The sequence below is a fragment of the Mesoplodon bidens genome (assembly GCF_964165515.1).
Source record: "Mesoplodon bidens genome assembly, chromosome: 6".
Classification (NCBI taxonomy): domain Eukaryota; kingdom Metazoa; phylum Chordata; class Mammalia; order Artiodactyla; family Ziphiidae; genus Mesoplodon; species Mesoplodon bidens.
Genome location: NC_138162.1, coordinates 63,708,726 through 63,735,085, shown reverse-complemented (window position 1 = coordinate 63,735,085; position 26,360 = coordinate 63,708,726). Strand labels below are relative to the sequence as shown.

General features: G+C 40.6%; 1 protein-coding gene across 3 annotated transcripts in view; it reads right to left on the bottom strand.

Moving 5' to 3' along the window:
* Window positions 1–26,360, bottom strand: part of TTC39B (tetratricopeptide repeat domain 39B) — a 127,281-nt gene that overhangs the window by 72,933 nt on the left and 27,988 nt on the right. For 2 of the 3 annotated variants that reach the window (XM_081236215.1, XM_081236216.1), the window contains exon 2: window positions 18,773–18,807. The exons of the other annotated variant lie outside the window; for it this stretch is intronic. In XM_081236215.1, the coding sequence (XP_081092341.1) occupies window positions 18,773–18,807 (35 nt within the window). The remainder of the gene's footprint in view (window positions 1–18,772; window positions 18,808–26,360) is intronic. 3 annotated transcript variants of the gene reach the window in all.

Here is a 26,360-nt window from a genome sequence, read left to right as displayed (position 1 = left end):
CTTAGCCCAGAGAAGCTCAATAAGTTTTGGTTGAATGAATGACATTTGTATTTATTCTATATTAGCACCCTTGTGCCAAACACAATATCAATACTTGGCATTTTATGTCACTTATCTAGATCACGGAAAGTACCCATGAATATCATGGAGTCCTCATTCACAAGCAAGCAGGTATCAGTAAATATTACGGCTTCCCCCACATATATCTATTAGAGGAGACAAGCAAAACACAAGGGGAAACGTACAAATACTCAGGTAATTAAGCATCAAAGTTTAATTTTCTTTAGGTGTTTTCATAGTGGTGTACTGTATATATTCATATTCAGCCTGTGGTACCAAGTGGGCACATAAAAAGGTTTTGTTATACAGGGATGATATTGCCTTTAAAAATAGCTAACATTAAAGATGGGTGATGGCACATAATGCTGTATATTAAGGCCCAGTTTGCTAGCTCATGGCAAGGCTCAAATTCTGCCCCACCCACTAAGCTAAGAAGATAATGACTACAGCCCCAAACCACAAGAGAAAGTCAAGTCTGGGTCCCACACTTCTCTGGTTTCTAAAATATAGTCACCTGTAATGACCTGAAATAAGATATTCTATAACCCACTAATCTAAAACGATCACCAAAGAAATCCATTCATACCACTTGAATGGTCACTAAAGACTTTCCACACCGGGTATTCCCTGGTAGCACAGTGGTTAAGAATCTGCCTGCCAATGCAAGGGGCACAGGTTCGAGCCCTGGTCCGGGAAGATCCCACAGGCCACAAAGCAACAAGGCCCGTGCACCACAACTACTGAGGCTGTGCTCTAGAGCCCGTGAGCCACAACTACTGAGCCCGCGTGCCTAGAGCCCGTGCTCTGCAACAAGAGAAGCCACTGCAGTGAGAAGCCCACGCACCGCACCAAAGAGTAGCCCCTGCTTAGGGCAACTAGAGAAAGCCTCGCACAGCAACAAAGACCCAAGGCAGCCTAAAATAAATAAATTTAAAAAAAAAGACTTTCCACACCTGTGAACTGATGAACTATCAAAAGAAAAACAAGCTATGCATGAAATTCATGTCAAACTCTTGTTCGTATAATCTGCCCATAGATGCAGTCCTGCCCTTTCTAAAATGAGCCAAAGACATAAGTGTAAATTTTGTGTTGAAAAGTAGAAAGCAAGTCAAACGACAGGAAGATCTCTGAGCATGAGGTCAAAAAACCTATAAGCATTTTTCATATGCAGAGGGCACTGCGACTTTATTAAAAGAGGGAGGGGGCTTCCCTGGTGGCGCAGTGGTTGAGAGTCCGCCTGCCAATGCAGGGGACATAGGTTCGTGCCCCGGTCCGGGAAGATCCCACATGCCACGGAGTGGCTGGGCCCGTGAGCCTGCGCGTCCGGAGCCTGTGCTCCGCAACGGGAGAGGCCACGGCATGAGAGGCTCGTGTACCGCAAAAAAAAAAAAAGAAAAAGAAAAAAAAGAATCTAATCCATTTCTTCTCCACTAAGATATGAAAACGATGACACAGCAAAAAGCTGCTAAACCTCCCTCACTGCTTTGTTCAGGAAACCACACAGAGCCTCAAAATCCCTTATCTCATGACAGGCCTCAGAGACTTCTGCTAATCAAATGAGAGATTTGATGCAAAAAATGGGAGATTAAAAACCATACAAAGTCACAAGTGGGTTATAATCTTATAAATTTGTTAATGATGTACTGGGTTGGAAATCAAAACATATTTTCCATAAAAACAATGATTGATATATATCTATACCAATATATATCTCTATGCATGCGTTGTGTGTGTGTATATATATATATATATATATATACACATGCATATATCTCTATGTACATTCATATGTATATGCACACAAATATGTTAAATTCTCTACCTAAGCCATCAAAGCCTATTTAAGCCCTAAGTTATAAATAACTGGCCATAGTCTTAAGAGCCAGGAGCGAGATGACTTCACCACTCATACTTTAGTGACACTTCAGTGGCTCATCATGGCCCTTGCCACAGTTTCTTGGCAAGGTACCCTTGGTACCTGTCTTTCTCTAACCAGACTATCCTCACTAGAACTGAAGGCCTCTCAAGCTTCTTGGCAAACCCTGAAGAGACCATGGTGAAGGGGATCAGAGTATGTCACCCCAAAATATATCATTTTCACGTAAAGATTATTTTGAGGTGAAGGCAATTAGCTCTCTGCTCTCCTCCTTTCTATCTAAAATCAGGGTATCAGTTTCCTTTTGTAATGATGTCTCCCTCTCCCCCACCGGGAAGAAAACTAGTCCAAAGATAACTCTTATCACCTGAGAGGACTCATAGCTGCATAAAAAACTTACTAAACATTTCTTCTCTAACATACATTTTCTAATCATCTTCCCATAACTTAGCTTCATCCAGAAGCCCCCCCAAACTCTTTTATTTAGCTTCTTCTCCACACTTCATCATTCTTTGTTTAGATGGTAGATAAGCCCCAAATTCTAACCACCTCCTTGAGGCACATTTCTTTGTGAACTTTCGTATGTACGTATGCAATTAAACTTGTTTTTCTCTTCCCTTGCTAATCTGTCTTTTATCCATTTAATTTGCAGGGCCCCAAGCATGAACCTAAGAGGACAGAGGAGAAACTTTTCCTCTCTTACAATGGTCTCTCATATCTCAGGGTCTTTGCCCTAATAAACTCTGCTGATACACCTGATTGCCACTAGTATCTAGCAATATCAGCCTCAATTCAGACATCTCCTCCTCCAGAAAGCCCTACAAGGTCAGCATCTCTCTGAACTCCTGCCATCACCCAGGTGTAGGTTGGTCATCCCTCATCTGTGCTCCCACAGAACCCTGACCTTCTCCATACTACAGAGTTTATCCCATTACATCCCAATAACAGTTTCTTGAATAAACTGAAGTGCCTGAATGAATATTAATAAGTCAGAGCCAAGATCAGACAAACACTTTACAGGTTCAGGTTCTTATTGCTACTGTATTGTTTTTGTTTTATTTTGTTTTGTTTTGTTAATTTGGTTGGTTGGTTTGGGTCTGTTGTTTGCTCTTGATTCTGGTTTTGATTTCTTAGTATATATCTTTCCAGATACTGCAATGGAGTGAATGGTGACTAGGAAATCTAGCTACTGGCCCCATTTTAACTACTGTATGATCTCTATGTTTGCTCTCCTCCATCTGTAAATTGAGGGGGTAGTCTAAGAATGGTCCCTAAATCTCACTGCCCATAGTCCTCAGGGCATGCCCGTAATAAACACAGTTCTCCCTCCAGAGCTCAGATAACTCTAATAAGCAGCCAGGTTTGGGGACCACTGGAAGGGGCAGAGATGTGAAGTCAAGTCACATCTGGGATCGAGTTCTAATTCCTCCACTCACTTCCTGTGTGACCTTCAGCAAATTACTTAACCTCTCTGCATCTCCATTTACTTGCTTGTTACGGCAGAGATAGTAACTAGTTTATAGGATTGAAGGGAAGATTGATGCACACAGAGAGTACCAATTAATGGCTGGCCCACCACAGATGATCAGTAAATGGTACTGAGGCCCCTTCCCCCTCATGTGTATTCTCATGGCATTGTATCATTTCTCTGCCACGGCCCCTAAGAGCTTCCAGAGGGCAGGGTATCTCTGTCTTACTCTCCACCCCACCCCCAGTGCCCAGCACAGTGCCTATGGCAATGCCCAACATTACAGCACACACACAGTATTTACTGAATAACATACTAGAATATACTAACATAACCAATTTCCCTCCCTCTCTCAATAGACTAGACTGTGACCTCCTCCAAAGCAGGGCTTATTCCTTATTTACTGATCTAAAAAACAGCACTTAATATAGCGCCTATCACATGCTTGTTGAAATAATTCAATTATTTTCAAAATCTCTTTCCAGGTCAAGCATACCAAGGATCTGTGTTTCCAGAAGATCTGGGGCAGAATTACTTGGAAGTATTTGTATGTCTTTAATATAAATATTTGGCTGCAAAGTACCAATACTTTTACAGTTGAAAAATTACAACACATATAATGAAATAATTAGGTAGTTTCTGAATGTTCCCCTCACCTGCTAATAGTATCTGCTCCATGAGGGCAGATATAATATCTTGTTCAGCATCATGTCCCCAAAGCCTGGCAAGAGCTTTGTGACAAATGTAAACGTTTGTTAATGAATGAATGAAAGGAATGAATGAATATAAGTTCTTTACCAGTCTAGGTAAGGCAGAATTTCCTATTTTTAGGACTCTTTCCTCATTGAATTCAAAGTTGCTGCATTTAGGAATGACGAAATGTTTAAAAATAAAAACAGCAGCTGTTTGATCTCTGGGTGGTAGAGTTTCTTTTTTAAAATCCTTGATTTATTTTTTATGCTGCAGGGAATCAATCAAAATACTAGCACCCAAAAAAACTCACATAATATATTCTGCATCTACAAAGACGACTGTTAATGGTTGGTATTTAAAAGTATTTTGATTATTGATCTCTGAACTTAACTTTTAGATATCACTTTATCTAATGTGATTTTAAGATAAAGGAATGAGATCAGTAACCAAATGATCTGAATCAGATCACTAAAATAATAAGACTTTCATGTAACAAAGACCAATCAAGAACATATGGGGGTTATCAAGGGAACCAAAATTTAACCTCTCTCTTTACAAAAGGTTCAAAATTGATTCAATAAAAATTCAGCAAGGATACAGTTCTAGCCTCCAGTGTATTCCAAAGGGGACACAATGACTAAGGACAGATGTTTAGACTAAAAGGTCTGCGTCACCAGAAAAAAAATGGCACCGACTCAAATGCACAATTAGAAAAGGGTGGGCATGCAAAGGTCACTCTTGGGTAACTCCCCTTTACTGTGATCTGCTACAAAGAGACTGGCTGAACCCGACACAGCACAGACAGCGGTGAAGTCTATGACTACTGACGCTATTCTGCCAGCATGCCACGGTACTTAATTTTTAGGGTTTTAATCACCTTAACAAAACAAAACGCCATAATGACGCCAACAAAGGACATAAGACAAACAGTGAATACAAAGTGAGCCGTCATCATCCTTCCATTGTTCTGCAGCCCCATGCACACCTTGTAGCAGCAGTAAACCAGCCATAGCATCCCGGGAAGACTGAATCCTTCTCAGCAAGATTCACTATTTTCTCCAATTTCAGCACTCACTCTCAGGAACTCAAGAAAAAAAGATATGGGCCGGGGGTGGGGGGGGGGTGGGGGGAGCCCTGGCAGGCTTGACATGAAGGTTTTAATGAAGACAATGTCAATTAACATAAACTGCAGGTCTCCAGTGAAATTTCACTCCAAGTTTTTTAATCAGCATAGCTTTCCTTAAATTAAATCCTCACAGATCCAAAGAGAATGCTGCAATCATACCCCCAGGAACAGCTAAATAAATGTAACATACTCACAGGTTTAGAGCAGCTGTAACTTTGAAGGAATTAATATAGCCCCACTGTGAAGATGCCCTCTCTTCTATGAGATTTTTTAAAAGCCAATGAAAAGAAGAGACAATCCTCAATTTAAAAGGCAAAAAAATCCTCAATTTCTGTTTTATTTCTTGGTCTCCGGTGAGACTCTCAATTACTGAGCTTAAGAAAAGAAGTTGCCCGGCAGCTGACAGCACCCCAGAGCTTCCCAGGGCAGAATTTAAGACATTGTCAGTTAAAGTGGCAGCTACACTCACTGCCGAAGCTGATGCTCCTGCAGGAAGGGATGCCGGGAGATTTTTTTTTCCCCCAATCTCTGTTGCAGCCTAATTCTAATCCATCACTGTTTGATTATCCTAGGGAAGCAAGCAAGAAAAATACAAATAGCCTGGATTTATAAAATCCACAGGGCCTTTTAATGATTTTTCATCTAATCCAGGGATTCACCACTATCAAAGAGGGTTAAATGAGGAATAAAATGAATTACCTCTTTTGTTTTAAGGAAAACCTAAGAGCAGTCTGATGCTCCCAAGTTAGAATTGGATTTTATATCTTACTGACTTTTTAAAAACACTAAATAAGGGAAAGTCAAGCTCTGTGAAGTTTTCGGACAAATGGGTTAAATGCACAAAAGTTAAATTAGTGAAGTGAATGAAATATACGTATAACGTCACTCCACTGTAGATGGAAACTGCAATTTAAAATTAATATTAGATAAAGAATATTTGAATTGATTTTGATGAAACTCAAAAAAATAAAGTAGGCTTAGAGATGGTCAGTGACTTGACACCTTTCTTGTCTTGCCTTAAGGGCTCTTACACATATTAGAACTGGACTGTTTCTGTGATGTGGCTCACAGTTTAATCTGATTATAAAAGTATCAGGTAATGTACTCTGATATCTCCTGATTTAAAAATAATAAAGTCCTTACAGAGAACTGGAAACAAAGAAGGAAATTAAAACTGTATATGTATCCACCATGCATGATATTTTTACCTGTGGTTAGGCTAACTAATGGCCCCAAAGATATCCAAGTCTTGGGCTTCCCTGGTGGCGCAGTGGTTGAGAATCTGCCTGCCAATGCAGGGGACACGGGTTCGAGCCCTGGTCTGGGAAGATCCCACATGCCGCGGAGCAACTGGGCCTGTGAGCCACAACTATTGAGCCTGCGCGTCTGGAGCCTGTGCTCCGCAACAAGAAAGGCCGCGATAGTGAGAGGCCCGCGCAGTGGCCCCCACTCGCCGCAACTAGAGAAAGCCCTCACACAGAAACGAAGACCCAACACAGCCAAACATAAATAAATAAATTTATTTTTTTTAAAAAAAGATATCCAAGTCTCAACCCCTGGAACCTATGAATGTTACCTTATATGAGAAAAGAGGCTTGCAAGCGTAATTAAGTTAATAATCTTAAAATGGGAAGATTATCCTAGATTATTTGGTTTGGGCCCTAAATGCAATCACAAGTATCCTTATAAGAGGGAAGCAGCAGGATATTTGACACAAAAGGCACAAGATGATGTGACCGTGGAACCAGAGTGATTTGAAAAGACTATGCTGCTGGCTTTGAAGTTTGCATAAAAACAAAGTCAAGGTGCCCTCACAGAAAACTTCCTTTGCTGATAAAATAAATAGAAATTAAAAGCTTATAATTGCATTGCCTACAGGGGAGACCAAAATTATGCCTATACCTTTAAACATGCTACTTTATCAGAGCTACATGGAGCTTTAACACATTTTGAGATCATTCTGCTCACAGGTAATAAAAAAAATACTCCTTGCTGGCTTGAATACTTTCACTCTGGACAATAAACATAAAATAAATAACACAGAAATTACACAAAAATAAAAATCACGTATAAATCCCCAAATACCTCTTCAGTGTTAAGCAATTTCAGAGTCCTTTAAATTTGTTAGTGGCTAAGTCTTCAGACTATTAAATGTGTATGATACATGATAGTGAACTATACATTATTTATAAATAATGTACCTAATGCAAACATCACTTCGTCTCTGAGGAGTTCTAGCTACAATGTTCTACAAGCATGACGACACAAAGGGAAAAGGTAGGAAGAAGGGGAGAGAGGGAGAACCAGAGATACTGATTAATTTTCAAAACATAGGCAACAGAGAAGTTTGACACATTTCAAAAGGCAAAGCTCCCAAGTATCTGCTTTTGTGGTGTTTTATTACTCATTTCAGGTTGCTATTTTTATCCGGATGGATAAACATATCAGAAAACAAGGCAGATAAAAAATGGTAGAAAGTTAACAAAAGGTAGTGAAGCTCACTACAACCCCTAAGAGTATGACAGCTCATTTACATAAACTTCAGATGGAAAGTGAGTCAGCCCAGAGTTGAGTAACGGCAAAGGAGTCACTGACAATCAGCACGGTGCTTAGTACGCCCAAACAATTGGACATTACCTAATTATGTATGTACGGGTTGATTAACACAACCAGCTGTCATCATTAAAAAGAAGAATAAAAACATATCCCAAAAGATCCTTTAACTCACTCTCCCTTTGAACAATCACAGCAATATCATTGTGCCCTATACTTGCTAAGTTCTCAGTAAATGATGGCTGGATTTTTTTTAATGCACTGCAAATCCTTGCAGTTTACTTTGAATATTCATCTATAGTTTCCGATTAGTACATTAATTCAACAAATGTATTAATTCGACAAATACATATTGAGCATCTACTATATGCCAAGCATCGTGCTTGGGTACAGGGTGCACGCACGACGATGAGCAGAAGAGAACAGTCCCGGGGCTTCCCTCGTGGCGCAGTGGTTGAGAGTCCGCCTGCCGATGCAGGGGACACGGGTTCATGCCCCGGTCCGGGAAGATCCCACGTGCCGCGGAGCGGCTGGGCCCGTGAGCCATGGCCGCCGAGCCTGCGCGTCCGGAGCCTGTGCTCCGCAACGGGAGAGGCCACAACAGTGAGAGCCCCGCGTACCGCAAAAAAAAAAAAAAAAAAAAAAGAGCACGCCTTTGTTTTCAGGAAGCACATACTGAAATATGTAGAGGTAGAAATAAAGTATATTGTCTAGGATATGATTCCAAATAACCTGGGGGTGGATTATAGATGAAAAAAGATCGGCCTTGAGTTAACAGCTGTTGAGGGTAAGTGGTGAGTATACAAGAGCTCAGTTTACTATCCTCTTTACTTTTTATATATGTTTGAAATTTTTCATATTAAAATTTTAAAATAAGGTAACTTCGGCTGTTGTGTGGAGAATGCGTAGGATGCAGTTGGGAGGGTGGAAGAATAGAGAACAAAGGAAGCACGGAAACACATTGGGGGCTCTTAAAGTAATCCAGGCAATACCTGACAGCACCTCGAGCTAATGTAACAGAGAGGAGAGAGAGAGAAGTAAACAGATGGGAAATAAATGTTGGAGGTAGAAATCATCAGACTTGGTAGTAGGGAAGTTAAAGAAAAGGGAAGGAATCAAAGATGTCCACCAGGCATCTGGCTTGAGCAAGTGGGTGGAGACATTTACAAAGATGGAGAAGCCTGGGAGAGGAAACGGTTTCGGAGGGATGAGGGAGGCGGCCACCAAGAGTTCACTTTGAAACACAGAAATTAAGGCATTTGGGGGCGGGGACTTCCCTGGTGGTCCAGTGGGTAAGACTCCACGCCCCCAATGCAGGGGCCTGGATTCGATCCCTGGTCTGAGAACTAGATCCCGCATGCATGCCACAACAAAGATCCCGCATGCCACAACTAAAACCCAGGGCAGCCAAAATAAATAAATATTAATTAATTTTTTTTTAATTAAGGCATTTGTGAAATATCCAAGTGAGTGATCAAATAGGCAAGGATTGGACCTATTTCCCATTACAACTGTTAAGGTAGTCCCGGACAGAGTAGTAGTCATGCCCAGAAGGCCACTCTTGGAGGAGGTAAGGAAGTCAGTACTGGGAGCAGGGCTTCTCTGACTTGCAGGCACAACTTGGGTGTTGCTACCTGGGGTTGAGTGATGGTCAGAGAGGCTCCTGAGCCTGCAGAAAAGGGAACCACAATGACAAAGGCCCTGTCCATAAGGGTTTACGGGTCATTTTCCATTCATTTTGCCACCAGCACCACCAAGTCTTCCACCTCCCCTGGGCCTCCTTGGTCAAATGAGACAATTGGACCAAAGGGTCACTAAGAAGCTTTCCTTTGAGCTTAGGAAATACTGTCATTCCTCCTTAGAGTGAAAGGAAGCATTCATAGAATATACATACCTTAACTTAAAATGTGCATACACGCTCCCTACCCCCCCCCATAAGCTTATATAAAGAACTACTTATTGTGGAAGGTTCCAATACAATGGCGGACCATTAAAGAAGACCTAACAGTACAAAAGAAAATACACAGAAAAGCAATTCAATACAGGGAAAAGACGCTCGGGATGCTGCTCACTCTGGGCTTTTTAGCGAAATTTATTTCCATTCACTGTATTCCATGGACTCTATAACACAGATTTTTCATCATGTAGTATCACCAAAACCCAGGTGTATCTTAAAATCAAGAGCAACTTTGATTGCCCTAGATCAAAGTTAAATTCTTAGGGAAAGGATCCACATTTGCTTCTGCCAGTTACCTGAAGGCAAAACCAAGCTGATCCACTTAAAATTAAATTACCTGCTTGAAGTTGTTTGGGCCACACAGGTACCTAATATTCAGACCACAAACTAGCTTGTGACTGAAATTCTGACAGTGCTAAAAAGTTAAACACAGGATTCCCATACAGCCCATCAGTTCCACTCCTAGGTATATATGCCAGAGAATTACAAACATGTGTCCACACAAAGAACTGTGCACAGTTGTTTATAGCAGCATTATTCACAACAGTCGAAAACTGGAAAAAACCTGATTGTCTATCAACTTATGAATGGATAAACAAAATGTGGTATATCCACACAGTTGAGTATTATTCAGCCCTAAAAAAGAATGAAATACTGACACATACCACAACATGGATAAACCTCAAAAGCCAGACACAAAAGAACATATATTGAATAATCCTATTTTTATGAAATGTCTATACAGACAAATCTAGAAGCAGAAATTAGATTAGTGGTTGCCTAGGAGTAGGAGTGGGAAAGGAGAATTACTGTAAAGGGGTGCGGGGTTTCTTTTTTGGGTGATCAATTTTTTTTAATTAGATTGTAATGATGGTTGTACAATTCTGTAAATATAATAAACTCCAATGAATTGTAAATTTATTTTTTTATTTTTTTCATCTATAAATACTTCATTATATTTTTTTCACAGATAGTCTTTTAAAAAACATAATTACAACATTATCATACCTCAACAAATAAATAATAATTCTAAATTAACATTTAACAATAAGCCTACATTCAAATTTCCCAGATTGTCCCCAACATGGCTTTTTTTTTTTTAAATCAGTTATACATATACGTATGTTCCCATATCCCCTCCCTTTTGCGTCTCCCTCCCACCCTCCCTATCCCACCCCTCCAGGCGGTCACAAAGCACCCAGCTGATCTCCCTGTGCTATGCGGCTGCTTCCCACTAGCTATCTACCTTACGTTTGGTAGTGTATATATGTCCATGCCGCTCTTTCACTTTGTCACAGCTTACCCTTCCCCCTCCCCATATCCTCAAGTCCATTCTCTAGTAGGTCTGTGTCTTTATTCCTGTCTTACCCCTATGTTCTTCATGACATTTTTTTTTCTTAAATTCCATATATGTGTGTCAGCATACAGTATTTGTCTTTCTCTTTCTGACTTACTTCACTCTGTATGACAGACTCTAGGTCCATCCACCTCATTACAAATAGCTCAATTTCATTTCTTTTTATGGCTGAGTAATATTCCATTGTATATATGTGCCACATCTTCTTTACCCATTCATCCGATGATGGACACTTAGGTTGTTTCCATCTCCGGGCTATTGTAAATAGGGCTGCTATGAACATTTTGGTACATGTCTCTTTTTGAATTATGGTTTTCTCAGGGTATATGCCTAGTAGTGGGATTGCTGGGTCATATGGTAGTTCTATTTGTAGTTTTTTAAGGAACCTCCATACCATTCTCCATAGTGGCTGTACCAATTCACATTCCCACCAGCAGTGCAAGAGTGTTCCCTTTTTTCCACACCCTCTCCAGCATTTATTGTTTCTAGATTTTTTGATGATGGCCATTCTGACTGGTGTGAGATGATATCTCATTGTACTTTTTATTTGCATTTCTCTAATGAGTAAAGATGTTGAGCATCCTTTCATGTGTTTGTTGGCAGTCTGTATATCTTCTGTGGAGAAATGTCTATTTAGGTCTTCTGCCCATTTTTGGATTGGGTTGTTTGTTTTTTTGTTATTGAGCTGCCTGAGCTGCTTATAAATTTTGGAGATTAATCCTTTGTCAGTTGCTTCATTTGCAAATACTTTCTCCCATTCTGAGGGTTGTCTTTTGGTCTTGTTTATGGTTTCCTTTGCTGTGCAAAAGCTTTTAAGTTTCATTAGGTCCCATGTGTTTATTTTTGTCTTTATTTCCATTTCTCTAGGAGGTGGGTCAAAAAGGATCTTGCTGTGATTTATGTCATAGAGTGTTCTGCCTATGTTTTCCTCTAAGAGTTTGATAGTGTCTGGCCTTACATTTAGGTCTTTAATCCATTTTGAGCTTATTTTTGTGTATGGTGTTAGGGAGTGATCTAATCTCATACTTTTACATGTCCCTATCCAGTTTTCCCAGCACCACTTATTGAAGAGACTGTCCTTTCTCCACTGTACATTCCTGCCTCCTTTATCAAAGACAAGGTGACCATATGTCCGTGGGTTTATCTCTGGGCTTTCTATCCTGTTCCATTGATCTATCTTTCTGTTTTTGTGCCAGTACCATACTGTCTTGATTACTGTAGCTTTGTAGTATAGTCTGAAGTCAGGGAGCCTGATTCCTCCAGCTCCATTTTTCGTTCTCAAGATTGCTTTGGCTATTCGGGGTCTTTTGTGTTTCCATACAAATTGTGAAATTTTTTGCTCTAGTTCTGTGAAAAATGCCAGTGGTAGTTTGATAGGGATTGCATTGAATCTGTAGATTGCTTTGGGTAGTAGAGTCATTTTCAAATTTAAAACAGGGATTTTATGGGATATAAATTCATAATGTGATAGAGCTATTTTTAAAAGTTCCCAGGGCAGAGAATCTCAAGAGAAGTTTTTTTCTCCTCCCTACATAGTACCAAGATTGAAATACACACATTTCCTTACTGTGTATTCCTGCATGACAGTTTTATTTTTCTCTTCCCTTAGGCAAAGTCACCTGTAAAACTCTCCATTGTGTTTTTCTCCTTCCTCAGTGGTATATACAATGTCAGCGGCATCTTAGATCCAATGAAATAATTAAGTGCCAACCTGGTTAAGAAAAATCAGGTTGAGGTCGGGGCAGAGAGGTGCCCCTCCAGACCTGAGCAACATTTGGATTACCTAGACAGAGAAGCTGGGTCAAGGAAAAGATCACAGAAATATGAAAATTAATCTCACTCTGCCTGTAGTTACTAGTTATAATTTAACCACTATGAAGAAAAATATTAACTAGATGTTTTTCAACTGCCATTCACCAAATATCACCCTAAGTAACCTTAAAACAGACAAAACTATTGCACCATAATTAACTGATCTAAACTGATGGGGGGCGGGGGGGTTGCCTTAAAAGCTTTACCTCATTCTAACCTACAGTTTGTAGTTCAAAAGAGAAGGTGTGGGGCCTCCCTGGTGGCGCAGTGGTTGAGAGTCCGCCTGCCGATGCAGGGGATACGGGTTCGTGCCCCGGTCTGGGAGGATCCCATATGCCGCGGAGCGGCTGGGCCCGTGAGCCATGGCCGCTGGGCCTGCGCGTCCGGAGCCTGTGCTCCGCAACGGGAGAGGCCACAGCAGTGAGAGGCCCACATACCGCAAAAAGAAAAAAAAAAAAAAAAGAGAAAGTGTGAAGAAGGACGAAGTCCATGAGAAATGTTACACTACAAAATATTTTTAATTCTACTGTAAAGCTTCTTATCACCTGACTAAAAACATCTGCCTCTTTCAACTTCTAGACGTAAGAACAAATTCACCATAGTTCCTGCACGTAAACACATACATCCCATTGCCTCAGGACTTGATCAAACACCTATGAGTTTCTATATAAGGATAAATTCAAAATTTTAATAAGGTACTATGGAATATTAAGAGATCACTGCTGAAAACATATTAAACCTGAATCTGCTCTAACAGTCTTTGCACATAAATTTGATGTCTCCTCTGACTTCTCTAAACTATCATAAAAAGAAAACCTTGATTAAGTAGTACCCAACCAGGCCCCCCAGTTAATTAGATTTTTGTGCCATGGCCCACTGTGGTTTTTATGAGAAAGAGGTTAATTGAAAATACTACCAATTCACTTGATTCCAAGCAGTTAGTCTACTCTCCTCACTAAACGGAAGCCAGGAATCCATGGTGACCCAAAATCTCTTGTGTCCACAGGTGTCCCAGGTAACTCTAGTATCTCTCAAAACCCAAAACCAATGCCAGCCACTCCGATCTCCCAACCAGAAACAGCTCTTTGGAAACCCTGGAACATTTTATTTATTCTTCATATGTCATATCACTTAATTCATGAACAGACTTTATACCCACCACTACATTTTCAGATATGGTAGTTGTGTACAAACAGTGGGCAAGAAGGATACCCAGTCATCAGAGCACCAAGAAGCACATACCAGTATGGAATTGTTAAATCAGGGAGCCAGAGACTAAGGCAGAGCTAATCTTCTAGCAAATTTCTATAGGCCATGAGATGGGTCTAATGTACGGTTCCTCCCTGAGAGATTACCTCCTATGCTAAACAAGTCAGAAACTTCATAAACAATTTTTTAATTTTTAGAAAGGACATGTTCAATGTCCCACTAACTGTTTTATTAAAAAAAAAATCTCTAATTTTCCCTCCAGTTCTAAACGTTAGAGATGTTTGTATGATCTATCAGCTTGTAAATCTAGCAACTTCCCCAAACAGTTAATCACTTAAAATAACACAATTGTTACACAAAGATCCAGAACTAGGAAAATCTACATCTGTGGTGGTGAATTCATTAAGCAGAAAAGGAGAGTAGGAGATAATTTTCTTTGGTGGAAATACTTTAAGGCCTCCCTCATCTGTTCACTTGCATCTTTTCATTAGAAATTCAGGAGAAAGTATTCACAGGAAGAAATTAATCACCAGGTTGGCAAGAGGACCACATCCTGCTACAGAGAGGTGGAAGCGTTGCTACCTGCACATAAAACCAAAATATGCGGTTCAATCAGCATACGGAAAAAGAACTTGACTGATTTCAGCAGCTAATGGATCACAAGAGGAATGTCGTGGCATCGTAAATTTAATAAGAGGGAACGAGAGAGAAATTTTGGCAAACCCTGAAATTAGGACAAAATAGAAGTTCACATAAAAAACTGAAGAATTTTTTTACAATTAAAATATACTTGTAATCAGAGAGAAAACATACACAATATTTTAAAAGAAAAATCTTGAATAACAGATTACTTCAGTAATATTTTTAATTTCAGAAAGGGTCAGTAATACAGGAGACATAGTACAGTAACATCACATTCTATGTTATGGAATAGAGAAACATCCAAGAGAGCTTTCCCTGTGAATGAAGCACATCCTACTAACTTTCAAATGCTGTTTGAAAACATTTTTACTCATTTTGGAATTTTCTTAACATGTGTGATACAAGTCTCTACCCTCTTAAATAGAATATACCAGATATAATTTAAACTTTTTCCAATGTCTCAGAGACAGCAATATGAACATGCTTTTCTCAGTGGAGATTAACAGCATCCAAGGTGGGGGAGTAGTATACTACCAATATTTACAGAGCACCTACTATGTGTTTATACCCATTTTCATATTTAAATTAAATTTCATTTTATCTTCCCAATAAATCTGTGAGAGGATAAAGAAACTGAGACTTAGAAACTGTCCCAGAGGGACTTCCCTGGTGGCACAGTGATTAACAATCCTCCTGCCGGACAGGAATAAAGATGCAGACGTAGAGAATGGACTTGAGGACACAGGGAGGGGGAAGGGTAAGCTAGGACGAAGTGAGAGAGTGGCATGGACATATATACACTACCAAATGTAAAACAGATAGCTAGTGGGAAGCAGCCGCATAGCACAGGGAGATCAGCTCGGTGCTTTGTGACCACCTAGAGGGGTGGGATGAGGAGGGTGGGAGGGAGACGCAAGAGGGAGGGGATATGGGGATACACGTAGGCATATAGCTGATTCACTTTGTTATATAGCAGAAACTAACACAACATTGTACAGCAATTATACTCTAATAAAGATGTTAAAACAAATAAAAAATAAATTAAATTTTAAAAATTAAAAAAAAAACAATTCTCCTGCCAATGCAGGGGACACGGGTTTGATCCCTGGTCTGGGAAGATCCAACATGACGTGGAGCAACTAAGCCCGTGCGCCACAACTACTAAGCCTGTGCTCTAGAGCCCACGAACCACAACTACTGAGCCTGTGTGCCACAACTACTGAAGCCCATGCACCCTAGAGCTTGCACACCACAACTGCTGAGCCCACGCGCCGCAACTACTGAAGCCCGTGCGCTCTAGGGCCCGCGTGCCGCAACTACTGAGCCTGCGTGCTGCAACTACTGAAGTCCGCATGCCTAGAGCCCGCGTTCTGCAACAAGAGAAGCCACTGCAACAAGAAGTCAGCGCACCGCAACAAAGAGTAGCCCCCGCTCGCAGCAACTAGAGAAAGCCCGCGTACAGCAATGAAGACCCAAAAGCAGCCAAAAAAATTTTTTTAAAAAAAGAAAAAGAAAGAAACTGTCCCAGATCTCCCAGGCAGTAAATGGCAACTGAGACTGGTGCTCAAGTTCACCTGTCAAGTCCAAGGGCTTGACTCACCAGAAAGGTACATCTTGTTGTGTGCACCTAAACTAGGTAAAACCACACTGCTGTGCTTTGGAGTTCTATGACTGTATGTCATATTTACTTTCTTCTTTCCCTGTCATTTTTTGCTACTATCAACAAACTGGCTTCTAAAACCACCTCCTCGGGAAGGGGAAGCTGGGACGAAGTGAGAGAGTAGCATTGACATATATACTCTACCAAATGTAAAATGGATGGCTAGTGGGAAGTTGCTGCATAGCAGAGGGAGATCAGCTCAGTGCTTTGTGACTACCTAGAGGGATGGGATAGGGAGGGTGGGAGGGAGGCTCAAGAGGGAGGGGATATGGGGGTATATGTATACGTATAGCTAATTCATTTTGTTGTACAGCAGAAACTAACACAACATTGTAAAGCAATTATACTCCAATAAAGATATAAAAAATTTAAAAATAAAAATAAATAAATAAAACCACCCTCTCACCATACCTCTTAGAACTCTGGCAAAAGTATGCCAAAAAGCATAAGTGTACTTACATTCATTGTAAATAGACTCTGGATGGAATCCTCTACTACAAGTAAAGGGCAAGATTTTTAGAGCATGAGCTCTAATACCTACTTTGGCTACCCTTTCCGGCTTTGGGCTCTATTTCAAAGAGGTAAGGTTCTCAATTAGGTAAAGTATTACTATTATGTGTTGCTACAACTAAGGTGAGAGAAGCAAGTACCAGGGACATTTTGGCAACATTGAAAAGGAAACACAAAACTGTTTAAGAAACAGTCTTAGGTGTCACAAGAAATAATGCACATCAGAAAACTAAAAGAACTAAACTAAACTAAGAACTAAACTAAAAGGTTTTAGTTCTTAAAATCCTAATCACAATTAAGTTTTTTATTCACATACATAGTCAATGACATAAACACTAAAACTTTAGGACAATATAAAAATTTGCAACTCTAACATAAAAATAGCAATTAAGGGAAAGTATCTGTAGCAAATAGGACAAAATATGAAGGTGTATATATATTTTAAAGTTCATAAGTATGTAAAAGAAACATTGAGAAAAAAGTTAAATAGGCAAAAGAAAACTAGAATTCATACAAAAGGAAATGCAATGGACTAAACAATGATTATAAGAAAAAAAATTTGGGGGTGGTGTGCACCACATGGCTTGTAGGATCTCAGTTCCCTGACCAGGGAATGAACCCAGGCCACGTCAATGAAAGCCTAGAATCCTAACCACCAGGCCACTAGGGAACTCCCAGAAAAAAATTTTAAGATAAAACAATTAGGTATCATTTAAGCAGCAAAATGGTTTCAAATAATACCTAGGGATGATAATGCTACATTTTAAACCACTTCACTTCTACGCAGTTCACAGCTGTTCAAACTGGTGAAACCCTTTTGAAAGTGCTGGGGACTGAATAGCGTTCTCCCAAATTTCACATGTTGAAGCCCTGATCCCCAGTGTGATGGTATTTGGAGATGAGGACTTCGAGAGATAATCAGGTTTAGATCAGGTCCTGAGAGTGGGGCCCTCATGACTAATGCCCTTATAGGAGAAAACCCCAGAAAGCTTGTTCTCTCGCTCTCTCTCCCTCTGCCATGTGAAGACACAACGAGAAGATGACCATCTGTAAATCAGGAAGAGAGCTCTGACCAGAACCTAACCACACTGGCACCCTGATCTCCGACTTCCAGCCTCCAGAACTGTGAGAAAATAAATCTCTGTTGTTTAAGCCACCCAGTCTATGGTATTTTATTATGGCAGCCTGAGCTAACTAACACAGAAAGGCAACTTGAGAAATATCACATTAAGAATAAAAATATTCATCCCTTTTAATCCAATAATTCTACATGGGTGAAGTTAACCTTTTGGAGATATTCAAAAATATGATAAAGCTATACACATTAAAATGTTCACTACTTAGTTTTAAGTTTTTAAACCAGTGAAAAACTAAATGTCTAACAAAGGAGAAATGAATAAGTAAATTGCGATGTTCCATTTGATCTAATATGATGTCATTTAAAATCATTACAAAAATTATGTAGGCTTATAGGAAATGCTTATAATAAAACTAAGTGCAAACCAAAAGCAAAAATCTACAATATGAGGCTAACCATGTAAATAAGTATGGGCAAGATGTAAAAGGGTTAGCTATAAATAAATAAAATTTAATTTGTTGGAAAACATTTTTTCTTTCATTTTAGTTTAATTAAGGTTACAAGAAATAAGACTCAAAAATATATTTGATAGTAACTTTAGACACATCCTTTCTTAAGCTTAATCACATCCTAACTGTTAAATTATGGAGAAGTGAATTTTTCCAACAATAGCCACTACACTCAAAAAAATGAAAATGAAATATTTACATTTCTTATAAGAAAACCATCAATTTTTCTCTACTACATACATTTTATTATGTTACTACTTACATAGAGAGGGTTTCCAAGGCATCTTCAAAGATGTCCTGGGGGGGGAACAAAAAACACAATGAGTTTCTCAAGAATCAAGAAATTTAAATAGAAAAGAGAGAGAGAGAGAGAGAGTGTGTATGTGTGTGTGTACTCCCCGTGTGTGTGTATTCCCCATGTGTGTGTGTGTACTCCCCGTGTGTGTACTCCCTGCGTGTGTGTGTGTACTCCCCATGTGTGTACTCCCCGTGTGTGTACCCCCCGTGTGTGTGTACTCCCCGTGTGTGTACTCCCCGTGTGTGTACTCCCTGCGTGTGTGTGTGTGTGTGTGCACGTGCACCCCTCGAGGCCGAGTGGGGACAGTTTGGGTGGGCTGCAGTAGAACCATTCCACTTAACTCTTACTAATGGAATTCCTTTCAGAGAAACCAACACATGAATTTAAGTGAGGTTTAATTTAGGGTTGGTTTTGTCACTAATAAGACGAGTAAGCTACTCAGCCAGCAATCAGACTGGGCGAATCTGAAGAGAATGTGACTCCTTCAGTGGGGTCTTCACTCCTCAGTCTCATCCAACCCAGAAGCACAATAAAACAAAGAACAGGACCTGCCCGATTCAGTCGTCTCTTTCTCCATGGCTGGCCACGTTAGCACGTCTGGGCCATCGTGTCACGTCTAACTCCACTACCCGCCCAGCAAGTCTCCCTGTCACCAGCCTTTATCTGTAGCATACAGGGCAGCCCTTTCCTTCATGCCACTGGCCTGTTCAAAATCTGCAACAGGAGAAAAACCCAAACACACACACATACACACACACTCACATCTGCTTACAAATCCACACATGCACCCCACTCTCATACACACTGGCTCATACACTCACAAGCTCACCCCTAAACTCACAGTCATACACACACACAAACACACATACACTCACTCACTCACAAACTCACACTCACACACGAAGCTCCCTCACAGCTGTAAATCAAATCCAAGCTCCTCATCCAGGTATTTGGGACCCACCATAACCTAGTCAAACCTTCAAGGTCTCCTTCTCTCACATCCCTACCACCTTCTCCACAGCCAAGCACAAGGACCTCACTGGTCTCCCTACTCCCAAGCTTGACATCTGCCATTCAGCTCTTCACGCAGCAGCCTCAGTTATTCTTTCCTTTCCCTTCGTTTAATAAGCTCATACCATTCCACTGCTTTAGACCTCTTTAAAAGCTTTCCATTGCACTTAGAATAAACCCAAATTCCTTCCCATGATCTACAAAGCCCTAAATGACCCTGCCAGCCTCTGTCCACCTCTCCACCCACCAGACTCACTCCACTTCAGCCAAAGGTCTGTCTTTCTGGTCCAGGCACAAGCCAAATTCATCCCACACCTCTCTGCATTGTTTCTCTTTCCTAGAATGTTCTTCACTCAACTCTTCCTATGACTGACTCATTCTCATCCTTCCGTTTGCAGTTCAGAAAGCCACCTCCTCAAAGAGACCACCTCTGATAACCCTAATTAAAATTACTAAGAATAGCAGCTTACTTATAGTTTCCCATCATCTGATTTCTTTCATTCATAATACTTATCATAGTCTCTAATCACCTTATTTGTTTCCTTGGTTACAATCTATCTCCATTAGGGCAGGTTCTCATTTATCATGTTTACAGAGAAACCGCCAGGGCTTGGCACAGAGCTGTTGCTCAACGGCTACATGTTGCATAATGAATGAATGAACTGAGCCTGGACCATCAAGGCACTGATCACATCACCTCATTTACAGATAGGACACAGAAATGAGGAAGGAGGGTTACAGAGCTTTTCCCTCATGTGACCATTAATATTGAACAATGTATACAACATACTGATTCTGCATTTAGGCAGGAAAGGAAAAAAATGTGTAAATACAAAAAAGAAGAAACAACATTATAAGTAGTGGCAGAAGTGAGTTTAGAATGTGGGATCCCTGACCTATTGATCTATATTAATAGGGAGGGAGGCACAGTCAAGGGCAATTCTTTCTTACTCTTCACTCTCCAGAAATTAGTGATTGGAACAATATCAGAAGACTTTGTCATTTTGAATCACAGCTCAGTGTCCCACATGCCAGCACACAGGTTTATTATGTGAGGGGTTGTGGAGAAGGGGAGAGACGAGTACTCTCCAGGAATACAGATCTGGTAGTGATGACCTGTTACTTGTGCCAGACACCAGCTCATGGTCCCTCTGCCATCCGTTAACCCCACCTGGGCCGACCTGTACCGGGAAGGGGGAATGCAGAGAGCATGCTCCTCGGAGCTTCTACGCATCCAACCCCTTCCTCACAAACCTCAACCCAGAGCAGGGCTCACAGCAGACGCTGAGATACTGAGTGGGCTTCAGAAAGGAGAACTCGGGAAGCCAGTTTTCCTTTTAAAAGGAGACAAGGATAATATTTACACTTAAACAAGTAATACCCCCATCCCCACCTCAAAACAAGAAACACTAAGTTATATCCAGTAAGAAATCATCTTCACTTGAGGAACATCTCTCCATTTTGTCATATGCAGAGGGTTCTCTAAATAAAGCATTCTGTACAACGTGGTAACCAGAGTTAACAATACTACATTATATATTTGAAAGTAGTTAAGAGAGTAGATCTTCAAAGTTCTCATCACACACACAAAAAAATTATAACTATGTGAGGTGATGGATGTGTTAACTAACCTTATTATGGTAATCATTTCACAATATATGCTTGTATCAAATCGTCAAGTTACATACCTGAAACTCACACAATGTTATTGGTTAACTACATCTCAATAAAGCTGCTGGGAATTTTTATTTAAAAAAGAATGTTAGGGCTTCCCTGGTGGAGCAGTGGTTGAGAGTCCGCCTGCCGATGCAGGGGACGCGGGTTCGTGCCCTGGTCTGAGAGGATCCCACGTGCCGCGAAGCGGCTGGGCCCATGAGCCATGGCCGCTGAGCCTGCACGTCCGGAGCCTGTGCTCCGCAACGGGAGAGGCCACAACAGTGAGAGGCCCGTGTAACGCAAAAAAAAAAAAAAAAAAAGAATGTTAAAATCTATTTTTTTCCATTTAGATGAATAATAAAAATTTAAGAGAATGCCTCTATTAGTAATGGGAAAAATCCACCAGAGTTCTAGGATATTATTCTAATAAACTAGAGATGAGAAAGAGAGAGAGTGAGAGAGAGGAAGGAAGGAAGGGAGAGAGGGAGGGAGGGAGGGAGAGAAAAGGAGGGAGGGAGGGAGGGAGAGGGGGAGAGAGAAAGGAAGGAAGGAAGGAAGGGAGGAAGGGAGGAAGGGTATTGACTTAAAAAAATGCACAATGTAAAAGTGGCAAGTTAAGTTTGATTTGGGGCAACATGAGGACTGCAGCCCAGGAGACAGCATTTCAGATAACTGAGAAACTGCCTCAAGGAGGCGAGGGGAGGAGCCATGATATATAGGAGTTTTGCAACAACGGGCAGGTAGTCTGGAATGGCAAAAGATTATTGTTAATTAAAGAAAACCAGATATCTCAAATTAAGGAATTTAGCGCTTTCGTATGTATGGGAAGATGCAAGGGTCTGGGCTCGCTGAAATCATTCCTTTGATATGCACCTCAGATATCTGTGGCCAATATCCTGTATTTTTACACCCTGAGTTTCCTCAGGGCTCACCACAGGGAGTGGCTTCAGTCTGATGGCTGCTAGATGGCAGGTATTCTTTTCAGCCCTGAGTTTCCTCAGGGCTCACCGGCTCACACTGGAGGGCTGCAATCGTTGATGACTGTGACATCCTTTGTTTATTGATAAGGCAGGAAATACTCCATTTATAAATATTCCATTCCATTTATAAATATTCCACTTATCAAGGGGAAGAAAACTTTGTCTCTGAAGGTCAGACAAAGGGTGAACTTTTTTCACCTAAGAAAAAGGAAAGGTAAAGAGAAGAACTAAGATTTAACGAGTGCCTATCATGTGCCAGGCACTTGACAAAAGCTCCTCCCAATTTGCAGCAAGCAAATCCAGTCGCAGGTAACTACCTGCCCAATATTACACAGCTGACAAGTGAAGGAAGTGAGATTCACCCTCAGATTTCTTTAATGCCAAAGTATTTTTTTCAATGTTAATAAAAAATATCCAAAACCTAGAGCTAAGGCAGTTGGGCAGGAGTGGAGGGTGGGTGGGTGAGGAGGGGGCGGCATATCTCTGCAGGTCATACTGCATGTTGTTGCACAAATCTTCCCAAGGATTCCTGAATTCTCTAGGAGAACTTCCTTGTGTTTGAGACTTTGCTATTTACTATGAGATTAGAAACCAGATACTGTGAGATGACATGTTAGCTTGCAGATTTCGGAATGGAGAGAAAACCTCAGTGATTAGTTTTATAGCCCTGTAGGCCACTATCCAGTTTTACCTGTAGCCTAGCAATCTAAACCTAACACTGTTTTTGTTTTAAGCCTATAAATACCCAGTTCCACAAATACCCGGAGAATCAGTTTACCACTTCACTGTTTTCCTCGTTGATAGGCTAAATAAAATTTCTACACATTCACTTTATATCTTTATGAAAGTCATATTTCTAATTTTTGGAAATTATACTTTTAAAACATCTTTATTGGAGTTTAATTGCTTTACAATGTTGTGTTGGTTTCTTCTGTATAACAAAGTGAATCAGCTATACATATACATACATCCCAATATCCCCTCCCTCTTGTGTCTCCCTCTCACTCTCCCTATCCCACGCCTCTAGCTGGTCACAAAGCACCAAGCTGATCTCCCTCTGCTATGCAGCAGCTTCCCACTAGCTATCTGTTTTACATTTGGTAGTGTATATATGTCCATGCCACTCTCTCACTTTATCCAGCTTACCCTTCCCCCTTCTCAAGTCCATTCTTTACGTCTGAGTCTTTATTCCTGTCCTGCCCTAGGTTCATCAGAACCATTTTTTTTTTTTAGATTCCACATATATGTGTTAGCAGTTGGTATTTGTTTTTCTCCTTCTTACTTAACTCGGTATGACAGATTCTAGGTCCTTCCACCTCACTACAAATAACTGTTTCGTTTCTTTTTTATGGCTGAATAATATTCCATTGTATATATGTGCCACATCTTCTTTATCTGTTCATCTGTCAATGGACACTTAGGTTGCCTCCATGTCCTGGCTATTGTAAATAGTGCTGCAATGAACATTGTGGTACATGACTCTGTGAATTATGGTTTTCTCAGCGTACATGCCCAGTAGTGGGATTGCTGGGTGGTATGGTAGTTCTAGTTTTAGTTTTTTAAAGAACCTCCATATTGTTCTCCATAGTGGCCATATCAATTTACATTCCCACCAAGAGTGCAAGAGGGTTCCCTTTTCTCCACACCCTCTCCACCATTTATTGTTTGTAGATTTTTTGATGATGGCCATTCTGACCGATGTGAGGTGATACCTCATTGCAGTTTTGATTTGCATTTCTCTAATGATTAGTGATGTTGAGCATCCTTTCATGTGTTTGTTGTCAATCTGTATATCTTCTTTAGAGAAATGTCTATTTAGGTCTTCTGACCATTTTTGGATTGGATTATTTGTTTTTTTGTTATTGAGCTGCCTGAGCTGCTTGTATATTTCAGAGATTAATCCTTTGTCAGTTACATCATTTGCAAATATTTTCTCCCATTCTGAAGGTTGTCTTTTTCTCTTCTTTACGGTTTCTTTGCTGCGCAAAAGTTTTTAAGTTTCATTAAGTCCCATTTGTTTATTTTTGTTTTTATTTCCATTTCTCTAGGAGGTGGGTCAAAAAAGACCTTGCTGTGATTTATATCAAAGAGTGTTCTTCCTATGCTTTCCTCTAAGAATTTTTATACTGTCTGGCTTTACATTTAGGCTTTAATCCATTTTGAGTTTATTTTTGTGTATGGTGTTAGGAAGTGTTCTAATTTCACTCTTTTACATGTAGCTGTTCAGTTTTCCCAGCACCACTTATTGAAGAGGCTGTCTATTCCCATTGTATATTCTTGCCTCCTTTATCAAAGATAAGGTGACCATATGTACATGGGTTTATCTCTGGGCTTTCTATCCTGTTCCATTGATCTATATTTCTGTTTTTGTGCCAGCACCATATTGTCTTGATTACTGAAGCTTTGTAGCATAGTCTGAAGTCAGGGAGCCTGAATCCTCCAGCTCCGTTTTTCTTTCTTAAGATTGCTTTGGCTATTCGGGGTCTTTTGTGTTTTCATACAAACTGTGAAATTTTTTGTTCCAGTTCTGTGAAAAATGCCATTGGTAGTTTGATAGGGATTGCATTGAATCTGTGCATTGCTTTGGGTAGTATAGTCTATTCACAATGTTGATTCTTCCAATCTAAGAACATGGTATATCTCTCCATCTGTTTGTATCATCTTTAATTTCTTTCATCAGTGTCTTATAGTTTTCTGCATACAGGTCTTTTGTCTCCCTAGGTAGGTTTATTCCTAGGTATTTTATTCATTTTGTTGCACTGGTAAATGGGAGTGTTTCCTTAATTTCTCTCTCAGATTTTTCATCATTAGTGTATAGGAATGCAAGAGATTCCTGTGCATTAATTTTGTATCCTGCTACTTTACCAAATTCATGGATTAGCTCTAGCATTTTTCTGGTAGCATCCTTAGGATTCTCTATATATAGTATCATGTCATACCTCCCACACCATATACCAGTCTCTCTAAGTCCCAACCCCCAGCTCAAATTCTATCCCTTTCCTGCTGCTGCTTTGGGGAGAACATTTCCTCTGTGGATTCCTGTCAGCACCACTAGGTTTGGTACCTGATCTACAGGGAACTGCTAGTCAACAGTCTCCCACCCAGCATTAAATATCCCCACATACATTCCTCACAGAGCATAACAAGATTTTTCTACCTCTGGTCTCTTTGCTTCCCCAAACTCACCATCAACTTCCCAAAACTTCATCACTGCTAGTTTTCACTTCCCCAGTGATTACCACAGCTGGTTTCCCTTAAACCTCCCAGTACTGTGTAGGCATACCACATGAACTCCAGTTGAAACACATATAGTCAGAGAAGCATCCAGAGTCCTTCCGGTTTAAGGAAAGTAACACAGGAAAGCTCATGCTGCTGACAAAGAAGATGTGTTCAAAGGAAAGCCTCAGTGTTTAGTTCTGTCCTTGAAGGCTGCTGCATTGGCCCCCCAACTCCCATGCCGAGGCCAACCTTGAGGAGCTACTATGCTTGGGCATAAGTGTAATAAATATTTATTTGCGCCACACCTGGCTCCTAAGCATACATTGCCTCAAACGGTACCTGACTTTCTCAAGAGCCTATCTTGACTCCTGGCTGCAGTCAAGGGCCATCTGACTCCTTTTGAATCCACTTTATAACCTAACACAGTACTCTGCACTTCAAAGACTCTTAGCAGATGACTGTTGGCTGACTGGCTGACTGAGAACCCTTGCCTTGAGATAGGAGGTCCTTACCTTGACAGTTTCATTTTGCAATTCAGCAAATGGGCTAATCCTGTTAGGTGAGAGATTCCTGGGTGGGGCAGCGGGAGACACCTTCCAGATGCAAGCTAGCACTCCAGGGCTTGCTCCCTGCTAGGTGGGGAGCCTGAAACCTACCCCCTGCCCCCAGAGGGATGGAGGATCCTG